Consider the following 13,293-nt stretch of genomic DNA (forward strand, 5'->3'; position numbering starts at 1 on the left):
CTCTGAGGTGGGAGCCGATCTCTGCGTACCAGATTTGGACTATTAGGAGGCTTTATAAGCTTTATCTCTAGAGAGGCCCTTGCACTTTGCCGTAGAATCGCCTGCACACTCCCCAACGGCCCCCCCCCCCCCCACACACACACACTATTTTCTCAACAGTGGGAACAGAAGGCGCTAGAAGATCACCTTGACGGACACAATCTGATGAGGACCAGCCAGCACAGTTTCAGCAAAGGAAGATCTTGCTTGACAAACATGCTGCACTTCTTCGAGGGAGTAAACAGGCGGATAGACAAGGGTGGCCCAGTCGACATTGTATATCTGGATTTTCAGGTGTTCGACAAGGATCGACATGAACAACTACCTCGGAAAATTGCGAGTCAAGGAATCAAGGGTGAAATACTCACGTGGATTAAAAACTGGCTGGCGGATAGGAAACAGAGAGTGGGAGTAAATGGACAATACTCGGACTGGAAGAGCATCACCAGTGAGGTACCGCAGGGCTCGGTGCTCTTCAACATCTTTATAAACGATCTGGAAATTGGTACGAATGAGGTGATTAAATTTGCAGACGATATGAAGTTATTCAGAGTAGTGAAGACAAAGGGGGGTTGCGAGAATCTGCAACAGGACATAACCACGCTTGAGAAATGGGCAGCGACATGGCAAATGAAGTTCAACATGGATAAGTGTAAGGTGATGCATGTCGGCAACAAAAATATCATACACGAATACAGGATGTCCGGGGTGGTACTTAGAAAGACCCCCCCAAGAAAAAGACTTGGGAGTACTTGTCAACAAGTCGAAGAAGCCATCCGCGCAATGCACAGTGGTGGCGAAAAGGGCGAACAAAATGCTAGGAATGATTAAGAAGGAGATCATGAACAGATCAGAGAAGGTTATCATGCCATTGTACCAGGCCATGGTGCGCCCTCACCTGAAATACTGCACCCAGCACTGATTGCCGTACATGAAGAGGACTCAAATGGGTCCAGAGAAGAGCGACTAAAATGGTTAAGGGGCTGAAGGAGTTTCCGTACAATGAGAGATTAGAGAAACTGGGCCTCTTCTCCCTTGAAAAGAGGAGAAGGAGAGGGGACATGATTGAAACATTCAAGATACTGAAGGGAATAGACAGGTTGTTCACCCTCTCCAGGGTAGGGAGAATGAGAGGGCACTCTCTAATTTTGAAGAGGGATAGATTCTGTACAAACGTAAGGAAGTTCTTCTTGACCCAGAGAGTGGTGGAAAATTGGAATGCTCTTCTGGAGTCTGTTGTAGGAGAAAACACCCTCCAGGGATTCAAGACAAAGTTAGACAAGTTCCTGCTGAACTGGAAAGTACATAGGTGAGGCTTGACTCATTTAGAGCACTGGTCTTTGACCTAAGGGCTGCAGCATGAGCGAACTGCTGGGCATGATGGACCACTGGTCTGATCCAGCAGCGGAAATTCTTATGTTCTTAAGACCCTCCTTGAAGGTCTAAGACATCAAATCTGGGCAAGCTTCGCAGGGGGCCACAGTGCACATGGAACACAACGGACACAGTGCACATGGAACACGACGGCACATCTGACAGACATCTGGGAGGCCTTCTTTGTGGTTTTCTTTCAAAAAATGAAGCTGGCAATTGCAAAAAATACCTAAATTCAAATGGGAAAAATCCAAGATGGCCACTGTGGCTACCGATTTTAACTAAAGATAACCGGGAAAACCACAAGAACCCTCAAAAATCGTTGATTTTAAGATTTTAGGTGTTGGGGATAGGGTAGGTTAGTGTACGCAGTGATCCCACCTAAAAAACCCTTTTAAAGGCCTCCCAAAATAGCTGATTGTACTCACAGAAACATGCTGACATGAAAACAGCGCAGACAAATCTGAATTATCCCACAGCGAGATCCTCTGCCTCAAATTGCTGAAAAGCTGGACTTTGAATCTTCTGACTGCCCAACCGGCCTGACGTCCATGGCCAGGTACCTACGCCACCCTCAGACACACTGCGCAGCACACTTGATGGAGGAACACAGTCTGGCTCTGATCCCGAGCGCATCTCCATGGAACTACACACCCTGCGCTCGACCCACTAGCGGACAAACCTGGAGTGAGCATGCTCCCAAGGGAATTGTCCCTGAGCCCAAATCTGATGTACAGGCTGTCCAGAAGACTTACTAACAAGCAGGGACCCTTCAGAAGCAGTCTTTTCCCAAAGGTCTGCCATCTCCTGCAGTTGGAGCTGTCCCAGCAGGGAACCTCTGTAGCACGAGGGTGAAACTGTGAACGCAAAGACTGAAAATACACTAAATAAAAAAAGACAAGCTCTTACAATCTTGCTTGTAGGAAGGAAAACTGATGCACACAGGGACAGTGATGAGGTAAGAGAGGAAGGAATTTAAGTCTTGAAGTTTGAGGCTTCCTACAAAGTGGACGGAAATAATCCATTGTTTCCAGAATAACACACCTATTGCACTAAAAATAGGATTATAGAGGTGGGGGACCTCATAGGGAGCCCCAGATACCTTTAAAACTGCACTTTGAAAACTTCCCTGATGTCTCCCATGGTAGACCATCAAAAGCTCGGACAATGGCGCACTGACAATACTGGGTCAACATTTGAGCGCAGGAGAAATGTGCGCTGCCACTTCTGCCACTTTGAGGCCTTTCGTTTTCTGCTGTGAGGGGGGTTGGGGTTGAGGGGGAAACCCCCGACTACAGTTAGAATTGCTTGCGTACCTGTTGGGAGGGGGAACCCCCCCAGTACAGTGAAAATTCCCGTTCTCCTTCCCGTTTTTGGTCTTCGGGAGTTTTCAGTGTAGTGGGTAGGGGTTCCTCCACACACACTTCCAACTTAACGGGAGCACGAGCACTTCTAAGTGTACTGGGGATTCCCCCAATACCTCCCCCTTAGAGCGCAAAAGGGAAGGCCTCAAAGCGGCGATGCACAATTGGCCAGCATGCACATATTGGCAAGGGATTGTCGGCACGCCATTGTCCTCTGCGTTTTTTACGTGTCATTGTCTCCAATATACAGTAATACAGTGTACTCACAGAACAGGAAAGTTGCTGCCTGCATCAGCTCTCATTGCAACTGAAATATGGAGAAGATTTCTACCTCTCAGAAGCCTGAAGTTCTGGGGGCTTATCTCTTTGGGCTGCCTTTTACAAAGACCTCATGAGTTTGGAACCCTCAACCCCATTAGCTTCTTACCGGGCTCCCTTACTAGCTTAACCCGCAATCCTTACTAGCTCCTTAGCATCTTCTTTGGAGGGGGGAGGAGTTTGCAGCCAGCACTTGTGGCAGTCCTTTGGACCAACATAGGGTCACGCAGCCTGCACTCAACTGCCTGAAAAATTTCAGGGCAAGCAATGCTTCCAGGGGAACCCTCCCCAATTTGTCCCAGTTATTGCAGGCCAGCCAGGCAGGTGTCCTAAAAGGATTGTCCCCCCCTTTCACCCTCTGAGCCAGAGACTGTATCTTCTCCAAGGCCGAACTGAGATCTTGGGAACCTCTGTAGCAGCAGGAAGCCTCAAAATTGGATTAAAAACCCCAAAAGAATAAAACAAATGCAGAGTATAAAGAAGACACCTTTTCAACTTGCTTGCAGAAGGAAAAACTGAGGAGATAGTGATTAAAAAGATGACGAGTTGAAAAATATAAATGATGCCTCCTGCAATCCTCGTAAGTAAATGGAAAGTACCCACTAGTCAAGATTCCTCCTGTCCCTCTTGCACTGAAAAAATATATTATTTCAAAATTTAAAATGGATCAAAGAGGAATCTAATGCTTGATAATAATGCAGTTTGTTGAAAGTCTATCTTTGAAAACAACTACATTCTGATGGTCCACAAAAAAATAGTTATAAGAACATAAGAATAGCCTTACTGGGTCAGACCAAAGACCAGTATCCAATTCTTACGGTGGCCAATCTAGGTCCCAAGTACCTGGCCAAAACTCAAAAAGTAGCAATATTCCATCCTATTGATCCACGGCAAACAGTGGCTTTCCCCATGTCTCTCTCAATAACAGACTATGGATTTTTCCTCCAGAAAATTGTTTAACCCCTTCTTAAAACCAGCTATGCTATCTACTTTTACACAACCTCTGGCAATGTGTTCCAGAGCTTAACTATTCTCTGAGTGAAAAAATTTCCTCCTATTAGTTTTAAAAGAATTTCCATGTAACTTCATCGAGTGTCCCCTAGTCACTGTAATTTTTGAAGGAGTGAAAAATCGATCCACTTGTACCCGTTCTACTACACTCAGGATTTTGTAGACTTCAATCATATCTCCCCTCAGTCATCTCTTTTCCAAGCTGAAGAGCACTAACCATTTTAGACTTTCTTCATACGAGAGCAGTTCCATGCCTTTTACCATCTTGGTCGCTCTTGTTTGAACCTGTTCTAGCGCCACTATATCTTTCTTGAGATAAGGATACCAGAATTGAGCACAATAGTCCAGATGATGTCGCACCATGGAGCGATACAGGGGCATTATAACATTCTTTGTCTTGTTAACCATCCTTTTTTAATAATTCCTAGCATTCTATTTGTTTTTTTTTGGCTGCCGCCACACATTGGGCTGAAGATTTCATTATTTGTCTACGATGACATCCAGATCCTATTCTTGGGCACTAATCCCAAAGGTGGACCCTAGCATCCGGTAACTGTGATTCAGGTTATTTTTCCCAATGTTCATCACTTTGCATTTGTTCACATTAAACTTCATTTGTCATTTGGACGCTCAGTCTTCCAATTTCCTAAGGTCTGCCTGCAATTTTTCACAATCCGCAATGCGTTTTAACAACTTTGAACAGTTTAGAATCATCTGCAAATTTAATCACTCGTTCCAATTTCCAGATCATTTATAAATAAGTTAAATAGCAGTGGTCCCAGTACAGACTCCTGCGGCACTCCACTGTTTAATCTCCTCCATTCAGAAAAATGACCATTTACCCCTACCCTGTTTTCTATCCGAAAACCTATTCCTAATCCACAACTGAACTTTGCCTCCTATCTCATGACTCTTTAATTTTCTCAGGAGCCTCTCGTGAGGAACTTTATCAAAATTTTCTGAAAATCTAGATACACTATATCAACCAGCTCACCTTTATCTACAAGTTTATTCACACCTTCAAAGAAGTCAAGCAAATTTGTGAGGCAAGATCTTTTTTGGCTGAACCCATGCTGACTCTGTCTCATTAAATCATGTTTGTCTACGTGTTCCACAATTTTATTTTTTATAATCGTTTCTACCATTTTGCCCGGCACTGAAGTGAGGTTTACCGGTCTGTAAATCATGTGAATATCAAAAGACAGTACATACTGCAGGTGCAGCACACCTACCATAAATTTGAGATACATCCAAATGACAGACACTCTCTTTATGAAGCTATAGTCCTCCTTAAGATCCAGTGAACACAGCCAGTTAAGAGTGAAGAAAAGATACTCAAGAAATTAACTTTTATTGATGAATTTAAGTTTCAGGTGGCCCAAGAAGATCCCAAATCCTCATTTCCAGTGAGCAGTTTTGAGCTCTTTTTATTGATAGCATTCCATGCTTTAATTTCTTTACCTTAGTAGCATCGCTTCTAATGAAAAGATTACATCTTCAGAGAAAAAAATATATTCTAATATCTCTGGAGGGGTTAAATCAGCACATTAACAGTAAGTGAGGAGGTCAGAATCAGTGACGATCCCTTATTATATCCATTACTCTTTTGATATTATCTCTGAAGAAACTGTCCTTGCCTTTCTTGTGTATCTTTGCTAAAGTCTGAAGCTTCAGAAACTTTTGATGTTTTGAAATGGTGTTAAAAAGTCTTCCCAATGAGATGTTTCTCACACATTTATCTTTTTCCATAAAATGTGAAATTAATTTTGTCTTACATATCAAGGATGGAGAATGATCATCAAAACTGCTAATTTAGATAATACCTGGGGAGGGCAGTGCTGAACCTTGGCATCAACTAAGACACATTGGTTAATGAGTTCCCAATACTTGAAGCTTGACAATAATAGTGTATTGAGCATGTATGAGAGACAGAGAGGGAGAAATCGGACCAGGGAAGAATGTAAGAGGATGGAGAAAAAGATTGCCCAAAAAGTAGAGCAAAAGACAGGGTGATGAAAAGCACAAAGGCTGGTGTTAAAGGAGGGAGAAAGAATAGAGGTTTGCAGTGTATCCTTGCTAAGGATGATGAGCGTGAACGAGCAAAAATGTGACTGCTAGGAATGATAAGATTACACAACCTGAAAATATTTAATGTACTGTATACAGTATATTGGAATTTACCTAAAAATGAGTCTAAAATGTAATTTTGCAATGTGAAAAATATGCACATAATTTTTAGTACGCTCTCAAAAATACCTACATAATTAGCTTGAAAACAAACACCTAAACATACCCTTGCAAAGTCCTTTTTATTCAGAAGTACTAAATATAACGTATATGGTACAAAAGAAGAGCATCCTACTTACTTCAAGCTGTAACTCTGTGTACTTTCGTCTGAGTTCAGCAACATCTTCACCAGCTTGAATCTTCTTATATAAATCTAATTCAGTATCTAGTAATTCTTTCTGCATCTAAGATGTAATCAAAGAAAATTAAACAACAGGGACTTCAATTTTTTAACAGATAAAATATAGAATACTACTTCTAAGTGTTTAACATTCTATTGTTTTAACACAAATTAGCTGATCATGAATACAAAGTGAACGCCCCCTCCAGAAATAAATGAGTACTATTTCTATAATGGATCTAGATTTTAGAATTATTACTCACCTTTTCCAGATTCAAGCTTAAAGTATATTACAATCAGGTACATAAGTTATTTCCCTATTAATGTAGGCTAACAATCTAGGTTTAACATACTGCATTATTTCACACTCAGCTCCAAATATTCTTTCAGTCCCATGGTCCGATCACAATTTTATTTCTATTAATTTTTACTTTACAGAACCTTTTACCCCAACTACTCACTTTGAATTCAAAACAGTTTCATTCAGGGACTTTTCCAAACTAGAGAATTCCGATATTACACCATACTTCAGCCCATCCATAAACATTCAAAAATTTAACACTATTGAAGAACAACTTCAATATTGGAACTTGACTTTAGAATCCATTGTAAATTCCAAAGTACCAATAATCACCAAAAGAATATCCACACGAAAATCTATAAACCCCTGGTATTCTAAAGAATTATCTCAAATAAAAACACAACTTCGTGCCTCAGAAAGGAAATGGCACTCTTCTAAAACTTCTATTAACCTTCAAAGATTTAAAGATAATGCTATTTATTATAAAGACAAAATTATCCAGGCAAAAAAATCTTATTACAATAATAAGATTCAAAAATCAAGAAACACCTCGGTCCTATTTAACATTTTAAAATCTTTTAACCCAGATAAAAAAAAGAATACATCAAATCAAAAACCAACTCTAACAGCTCAAGATCTAGCTGATTATTTTTGCAATAAGATCGCAAAGATTAGACAAAATTTCAAAAATAATAATAATACAACAATTTCACCTGTACTAGAAAATCCAATCACAAATATTTCCATACCAATAGCCAAATGTACAAACCTCAGATTACCAACCTTGGAGGACCTAGAAAGACATCTTAAGTCAATTAATTTAAAAGGATCTTCTTTGGAACTTTTTCCGCCGTGCTACTTAAAGAAATTCTTTCATTATGTCGGCCCTTTTATTCTATCCCTTATTCAAAATAGTTTTTCTTCTGTCACTGTTCCTATTTCATGGAAAACCTCAATCATTACACCAATTATAAAAAATATGAAAACTAGCCAAGGCGACTTATCCAATTACCGTCCTATTTCTAATCTACCATTCCTAATGAAACTCTCTGAAAAACTCGTCTTTGAACAACTTACAGATTTCATCGAATCCACGAATGCTCTACATCCTAACCAAACTGGTTTCCGAAAAAATCACAGCACGGAACATTCTATGATTGGACTTGTAACAAATATTCATTACTATCTCGACAACCACAAATCTGTAGCTCTTTTCTCTTTAGATCTATCAGCGGCATTCGATACAATTGATCACGAACTCCTTCTTAACCGTATGCATTCACTAGGTATAGAAGGTCAAATTCTTGATTGGTTGACTTCATTCCTATCCGACCGTACCTCTAGAGTAAAATTTAACGAAGCTTTTTCTGCAAACTTCACTTTATCATATGGAGTACCACAAGGGTCAATTCTATCCCCTCTTTTATTTAATATTTTTTTATCCCCTCTTATTACTATTGCACAGTCACTGGGTTTTACAGCTTTCTCTTATGCAGACGACATTCAACTCATGCACCCCCTTAACCCAGAAAATGCTGAAGAAATAAAAATCATCAACGACAAATTAGAACTAATAAAAAACTGGCTAAACAATAATAAGCTATCTTTGAATACTCACAAAACAAAAACAATGCTTTTCACTTGGAAAGGAAACATAACCTTAAAAACTCCATTCATATTAAACGACTCTCCACTTGAATCTGTACCCCAAATGAAAATTCTCGGAGTAATAATTGACACGGATCTCTCATTTCATTATCATATCAGCGAAACGGTTAAATCTTGTTTTTTTAGACTACGGCTCCTGCGTTCAATTTCCACCTTTTTAGACCCTAAATCTATCAACATTCTGGTTCATTCGCTAATTATCTCAAAATTAGATTACTGTAATTCTCTCTTAATAAACATAACACAGAAAGAAAGAAGACGATTACAAATTATCCAAAACACCGCAATTAAATTAATTCACAAAGCAAAAAAATATGACCATGTGACCCCTTTATTTATCAAATCTCACTGGCTTCCAATCTCTCATCGAATCACTTTTAAAACCTTATTCCTAGTTTATAAAACATTAATCACAAATGAACCCCAATTTATATCAAAAATGATTGTCTCATATAACCCTTCTAGATCTCTAAGATCATCCTCATCTAATCAGCTTTCAGTCCCTTCATTAAGAATAATCGGCACTAGACGTAATGATATGTTCTCAGTGGTGGCCCCCTCATTGTGGAACTCCCTCCCAAATTTTATTAAAAACGAAAAAGATCTTATCTCTTTTAAAAGATTGTTAAAAACTTATTTATTTCAAGATGCATTTGCATTTGATTTATGGTATGACCTATCTTAGATTTTTATTTCTCTCTAATATTTTCTCTCCTCATCCCATTTATACCTATTGTATGTTCCATTTTATGTAAATTCTAACAGACAATGCAATTGTAACTTTCCCCTTCCTTCCTACCTATTCATGTTTGTCCAAATTGTTTTGTCAATTGTATAACTTATATAAACTATATGTATTACCACAATCTGTTGGTTTTTAAATTGTACATCGCTTAGATATTTTTATAAGCGATACATCAAATGTAAATAAACTTGAAACTTGAAAGATGAAGTGACTAGCGTAAGATTACAGAGAGTATATGTAAATAGTGAGAGGCAGGATCTGAACCCATGTCTTTTTTTTTACCACTAAGCTACATAAAAACGTAAGAATTGCCGCTGCTGGGTCAGACCAGTGGTCCATCGTGCCGTGCCCAGAAGTCCGTTCAAGCGGTGGCCCCTAGGTGAAAGACCAGTGCTCTAAATGAGTCCAGCCTCACCTGCGTACTTTCCAATTGAGCAGAAACTTGTCCAGCTTTGTCTTGAATCCCTTGAGGGTGTTTTCCCCTACGACAGACTCTGGGAAAGTGTTCCAGTTTTCTACCACTCTCTGGGTGAAGAAGAACTTCCTTATGTTTGTACGGAATTTATCCCCTTTCAATTTTAGAGAGTGCCCTCTCATTCTCCCTACCTTGGAGAGGGTGAACAACCTGTCTATATCTACTATGTCTATTCCCTTCAGTATCTTGAATGTTTCGATCAAATCCCCTCTCAATCTTCTCTTTTCGAGAGAGAAGCCCAGTTTCTCTAATCTTTCATTGTACGGCAACTCCTCCAGCCCCTTAACCATTTTAGTCGCTCTTCTCTGGACCCTTTCGAGTAGTACCGTGTCCTTCTTCATGTGCGGTGACCAGTGCTGGAAGCAGTACTCCAGGTGATGGTGTACAATGGCCCTGTACAGCGGCATGATAACCTTCTACGATCTGTTCATGATCCCCTTCTTAATCATTCCTAGCATTCTGTTTGCCCTTTTAAACCACCGCCGCACATTGCGCGGATGGCTGCATCGACTTGTCGATTGGAACTGCCAAATCTCATTCCCAGGAGGTCTCTCCAAGCACCGCCCCGGACATCCTGTATTCATGCATGAGATTTTTGTTACCGACATGCATCACTTTACACTTATCCACGTTGAAGCTCATCTGCCATGTCCATGCCCATTCCTCGAGCCTGATTATGTCACATTGCAGATCTTCGCAATGCCCCTATGTCTTCACTACTCTGAATAACTTTGTATCGTCTGCAAATTTAATCATCTCACTCGTCGTACCAATGTCCAGATCGTTTATAAAGATGTTGAAGAGCACGGGTCCAAGCACCGAGCCCTGCGGCACCCCACTGGTGATGCTCTTCAAGTCCGAGTATTGTCCATTTACCCCCCCCCCCCACTCTCTTGTTTCCTATGCCAGTTTTTAATCCACGTGAATATTTCACCCTTGATTCCATGGCTCGCAATTTTCTGAATTAGTCGTTCATGCAGAACCTTAACAAATACCTTTTGAAAATCCAGATATACAATGTCAACTGGGTCGCCCTTGTCTATCTGCCTGTTTATTCCCTCGAAGAAGTTTAGCAAGTTTGTCAAACAAGTTCTGCCTTTGCTGAAACCGTGCTGGCTGGTCCTTATCAGCCCGTATCTGTCAAGGTGATCAATGATGCGGTCCTTTATGAGCGCCTCTACCATCTTTCCCGGTACCAAGATCAGACTCACCGGTCTGTAGTTTCCCGGGTCACCCCTCGAACCTTTTTTGAAGATCGGCGTAACATTCACCTCCTTCCAGTCCTCTGGAATCTTTCTCGATTTGATCGACAGGTTGGCTACTAGTTGAAGCAGTTCTGCTATAGTCCCTTTCAGTTCCCTGATGACCCTCGGATGGATGCCATCCGGTCCCGGGGATTTATCGCTCTTAAGCCTATCTATCTGCATACCTCTTCTAGACTGACCGTCAATCCTGTCAGTATCCCGTCTTCGTTTCCAGCATATAGCCTGATGGGTTCCGGTATGTTGTGCATATCCTCTTCGGTAAATACAGATGCAAAAAATGTGTTCAGTTTGTCGGCGATTGCTTTGTCCTCCTTTAGCACTCCCTTTATTCCATGGTCATCCAACGGTCCCACCGCTTCCCTGGCGAGTCGTTTCCCTTTAATATATCGAAAGAACAGCTTGAAGTTTTTTGCCTCATTGGCTATTTTTTCCTCGTAGTCTCTTTTGGCCCCTTTTACCGCCTTATGGCACTTGCATTGATGTTGTTTGTGCTTATTCCAGTTTTCATCCGTTCTTGACCTTTTCCAATCCTTAAACAAAGTTTTCTTGTCTCTGATTGCTTCCTTCACCTCAATAGTGAGCCACACCAGTTCCTTGGTTTTTTTTCTTCTTAGATCATTCGTTGATATGCGATATATATAGATTTTGTGCCTCGGTGACGGTGTCATTAAAAAGGGACCAAGCTTGCTCTTGCGTTTTTATAGTGTTTATCCTCTTCTTAATCTTCTTCTCCACCATGAGTCATCCCTTCATAATTCCCTTTTCGGAAGTTCAGTGCCGTGGCCGTTGTTCAGGACCGTTGTTTCACCCCTGCGTCCAGGTTGAAGCGGATCATGTTGGGATCGCCGTTTCCCAGCGTCCCTTCTACTTATACACCTTGTGCCGGTCCTCACAGTCCATTTAGAATAAGTCCAGAATTGCATTTCCTCTTGTATTTTCCTTGACTAGTTGTTCCAGGAAGCAGTCGCCTACAGCATCCAGGAACTTGGCCTCCCTAGCGCAGCCGGAGGTGCCTAGGTTCCAGTCTATCCCCGGATAGTTGAAGTCCCCCATGATAACTGCGTTGCCTCCTTTGCAGTTGCGTTTAATCTCGTATGTCATTTCTCTATCAATTACTTTGGATTGCCCTGGGGGTCGGTAGAAGATGCCGATCTTAGTTTCCAGTCCATTTGTTCCCAGAATTTTGATCCATAGGAACTCTAACTTATCTGTCAGTTGTGGCGTGTTTTCTCCAGTAGATTCAAGTCCCTCTTTGACGTATATAGCAATGCCCCCACCTTTTTCAGCCATTCTGTCTGTGCGGTATACTTTGTATTCTGGTAGCAGTGTCACAGATGTTTTCCTCAGTCCACCATGTTTCCATGAGGCCGATGATGTCAACGTTATCTTTTTGTGCCACAGCTTCTAAACCACCTATCTTATTCCTAAGGCTCCTTGCGTTCGTGTACATACACTTGAGTTTGCGGCCTGTTCTTTTCTTGCATTTCCTTCCCTCTTGTGTCCCTTTTGGTCTGTATTGCCTGTGATCCGTTGAGTCTTCCCCTCTATCTTCCTGCACGGTATCCGGGTATACCGGTTCCCGAACCATCGACTCTCTCGGTCGACTGTCGACTTTCCCCTTCTTCCTAGTTTCAAAATTTCTCAACTTTTCTCTTGATGTTGCTTGCAAATAGCCTCGTTCCGTCTCTACTGAGGTGGAGTCTGTCATTCTTGAATAGCTTGTTAGTCCCCCAGAACGTCGTCCAGTTGTGCACGAAGTGGAATCCTTCTTCCTCACACTACCGCCGCATCCACACGTTGACTGCTTGCAGCTCCATCTGCTTCTTCTCGTTGGCCCTGGGTACCGGCAGGATCTCTGAGAATGCTATCCTCTGCATTCTGGTTTTCAGCTTCCTTCCTAGCACCCGGAACTGGTTCTTCAATACTTCTCTTTTGTAGTTCCTGTTGTTCACGTTGTTCGTCTCCACATGGATCACCACCGCCGTATCTTCTTCTTCCACACTGTCGATGATCCTGTTGATGCAGCTCACTATGTCTTCTACCTTGGCTCCCAGTATACAGGTCATCAGCCAATCCAGTCTTCCTCCCACTATGTGGCTGTCGACTTGTCTGATGATGGAGTCCCCCACGACGATTGCTGTCCTCTCTATCTTCTCTTGATTCTCCAGCCGCAGGGCCGTGGTCCCTGGAGTACATCCTCCTCCCCTTACTATTATTCAAACAGCAACCTAAATAGCCAAAAATACAACTTCCATTAGACAAGGTTCTTATCAGTGATTTAAAACTAACTAAACATTAGGTTCTTACATTTGCTAATCTTTTTTCT

At 41.5% G+C, this 13,293-nt stretch overlaps 1 protein-coding gene across 7 annotated transcripts in view; it reads right to left on the bottom strand.

Annotated features, from left to right (window-relative positions):
- The window catches only part of RBM26 (RNA binding motif protein 26), a 946,655-nt gene that overhangs the window by 350,182 nt on the left and 583,180 nt on the right, over positions 1-13,293 (bottom strand). For all 7 annotated transcript variants that reach the window (XM_033948169.1, XM_033948166.1, XM_033948165.1 and 4 more), the window contains one exon: positions 6,473-6,577. In XM_033948169.1, coding sequence (XP_033804060.1) covers positions 6,473-6,577 — 105 coding nt within the window. The remainder of the gene's footprint in view (positions 1-6,472; positions 6,578-13,293) is intronic.

The sequence above is a fragment of the Geotrypetes seraphini genome, chromosome 6, assembly GCF_902459505.1.
Source record: "Geotrypetes seraphini chromosome 6, aGeoSer1.1, whole genome shotgun sequence".
Lineage (NCBI taxonomy): Eukaryota > Metazoa > Chordata > Amphibia > Gymnophiona > Dermophiidae > Geotrypetes > Geotrypetes seraphini.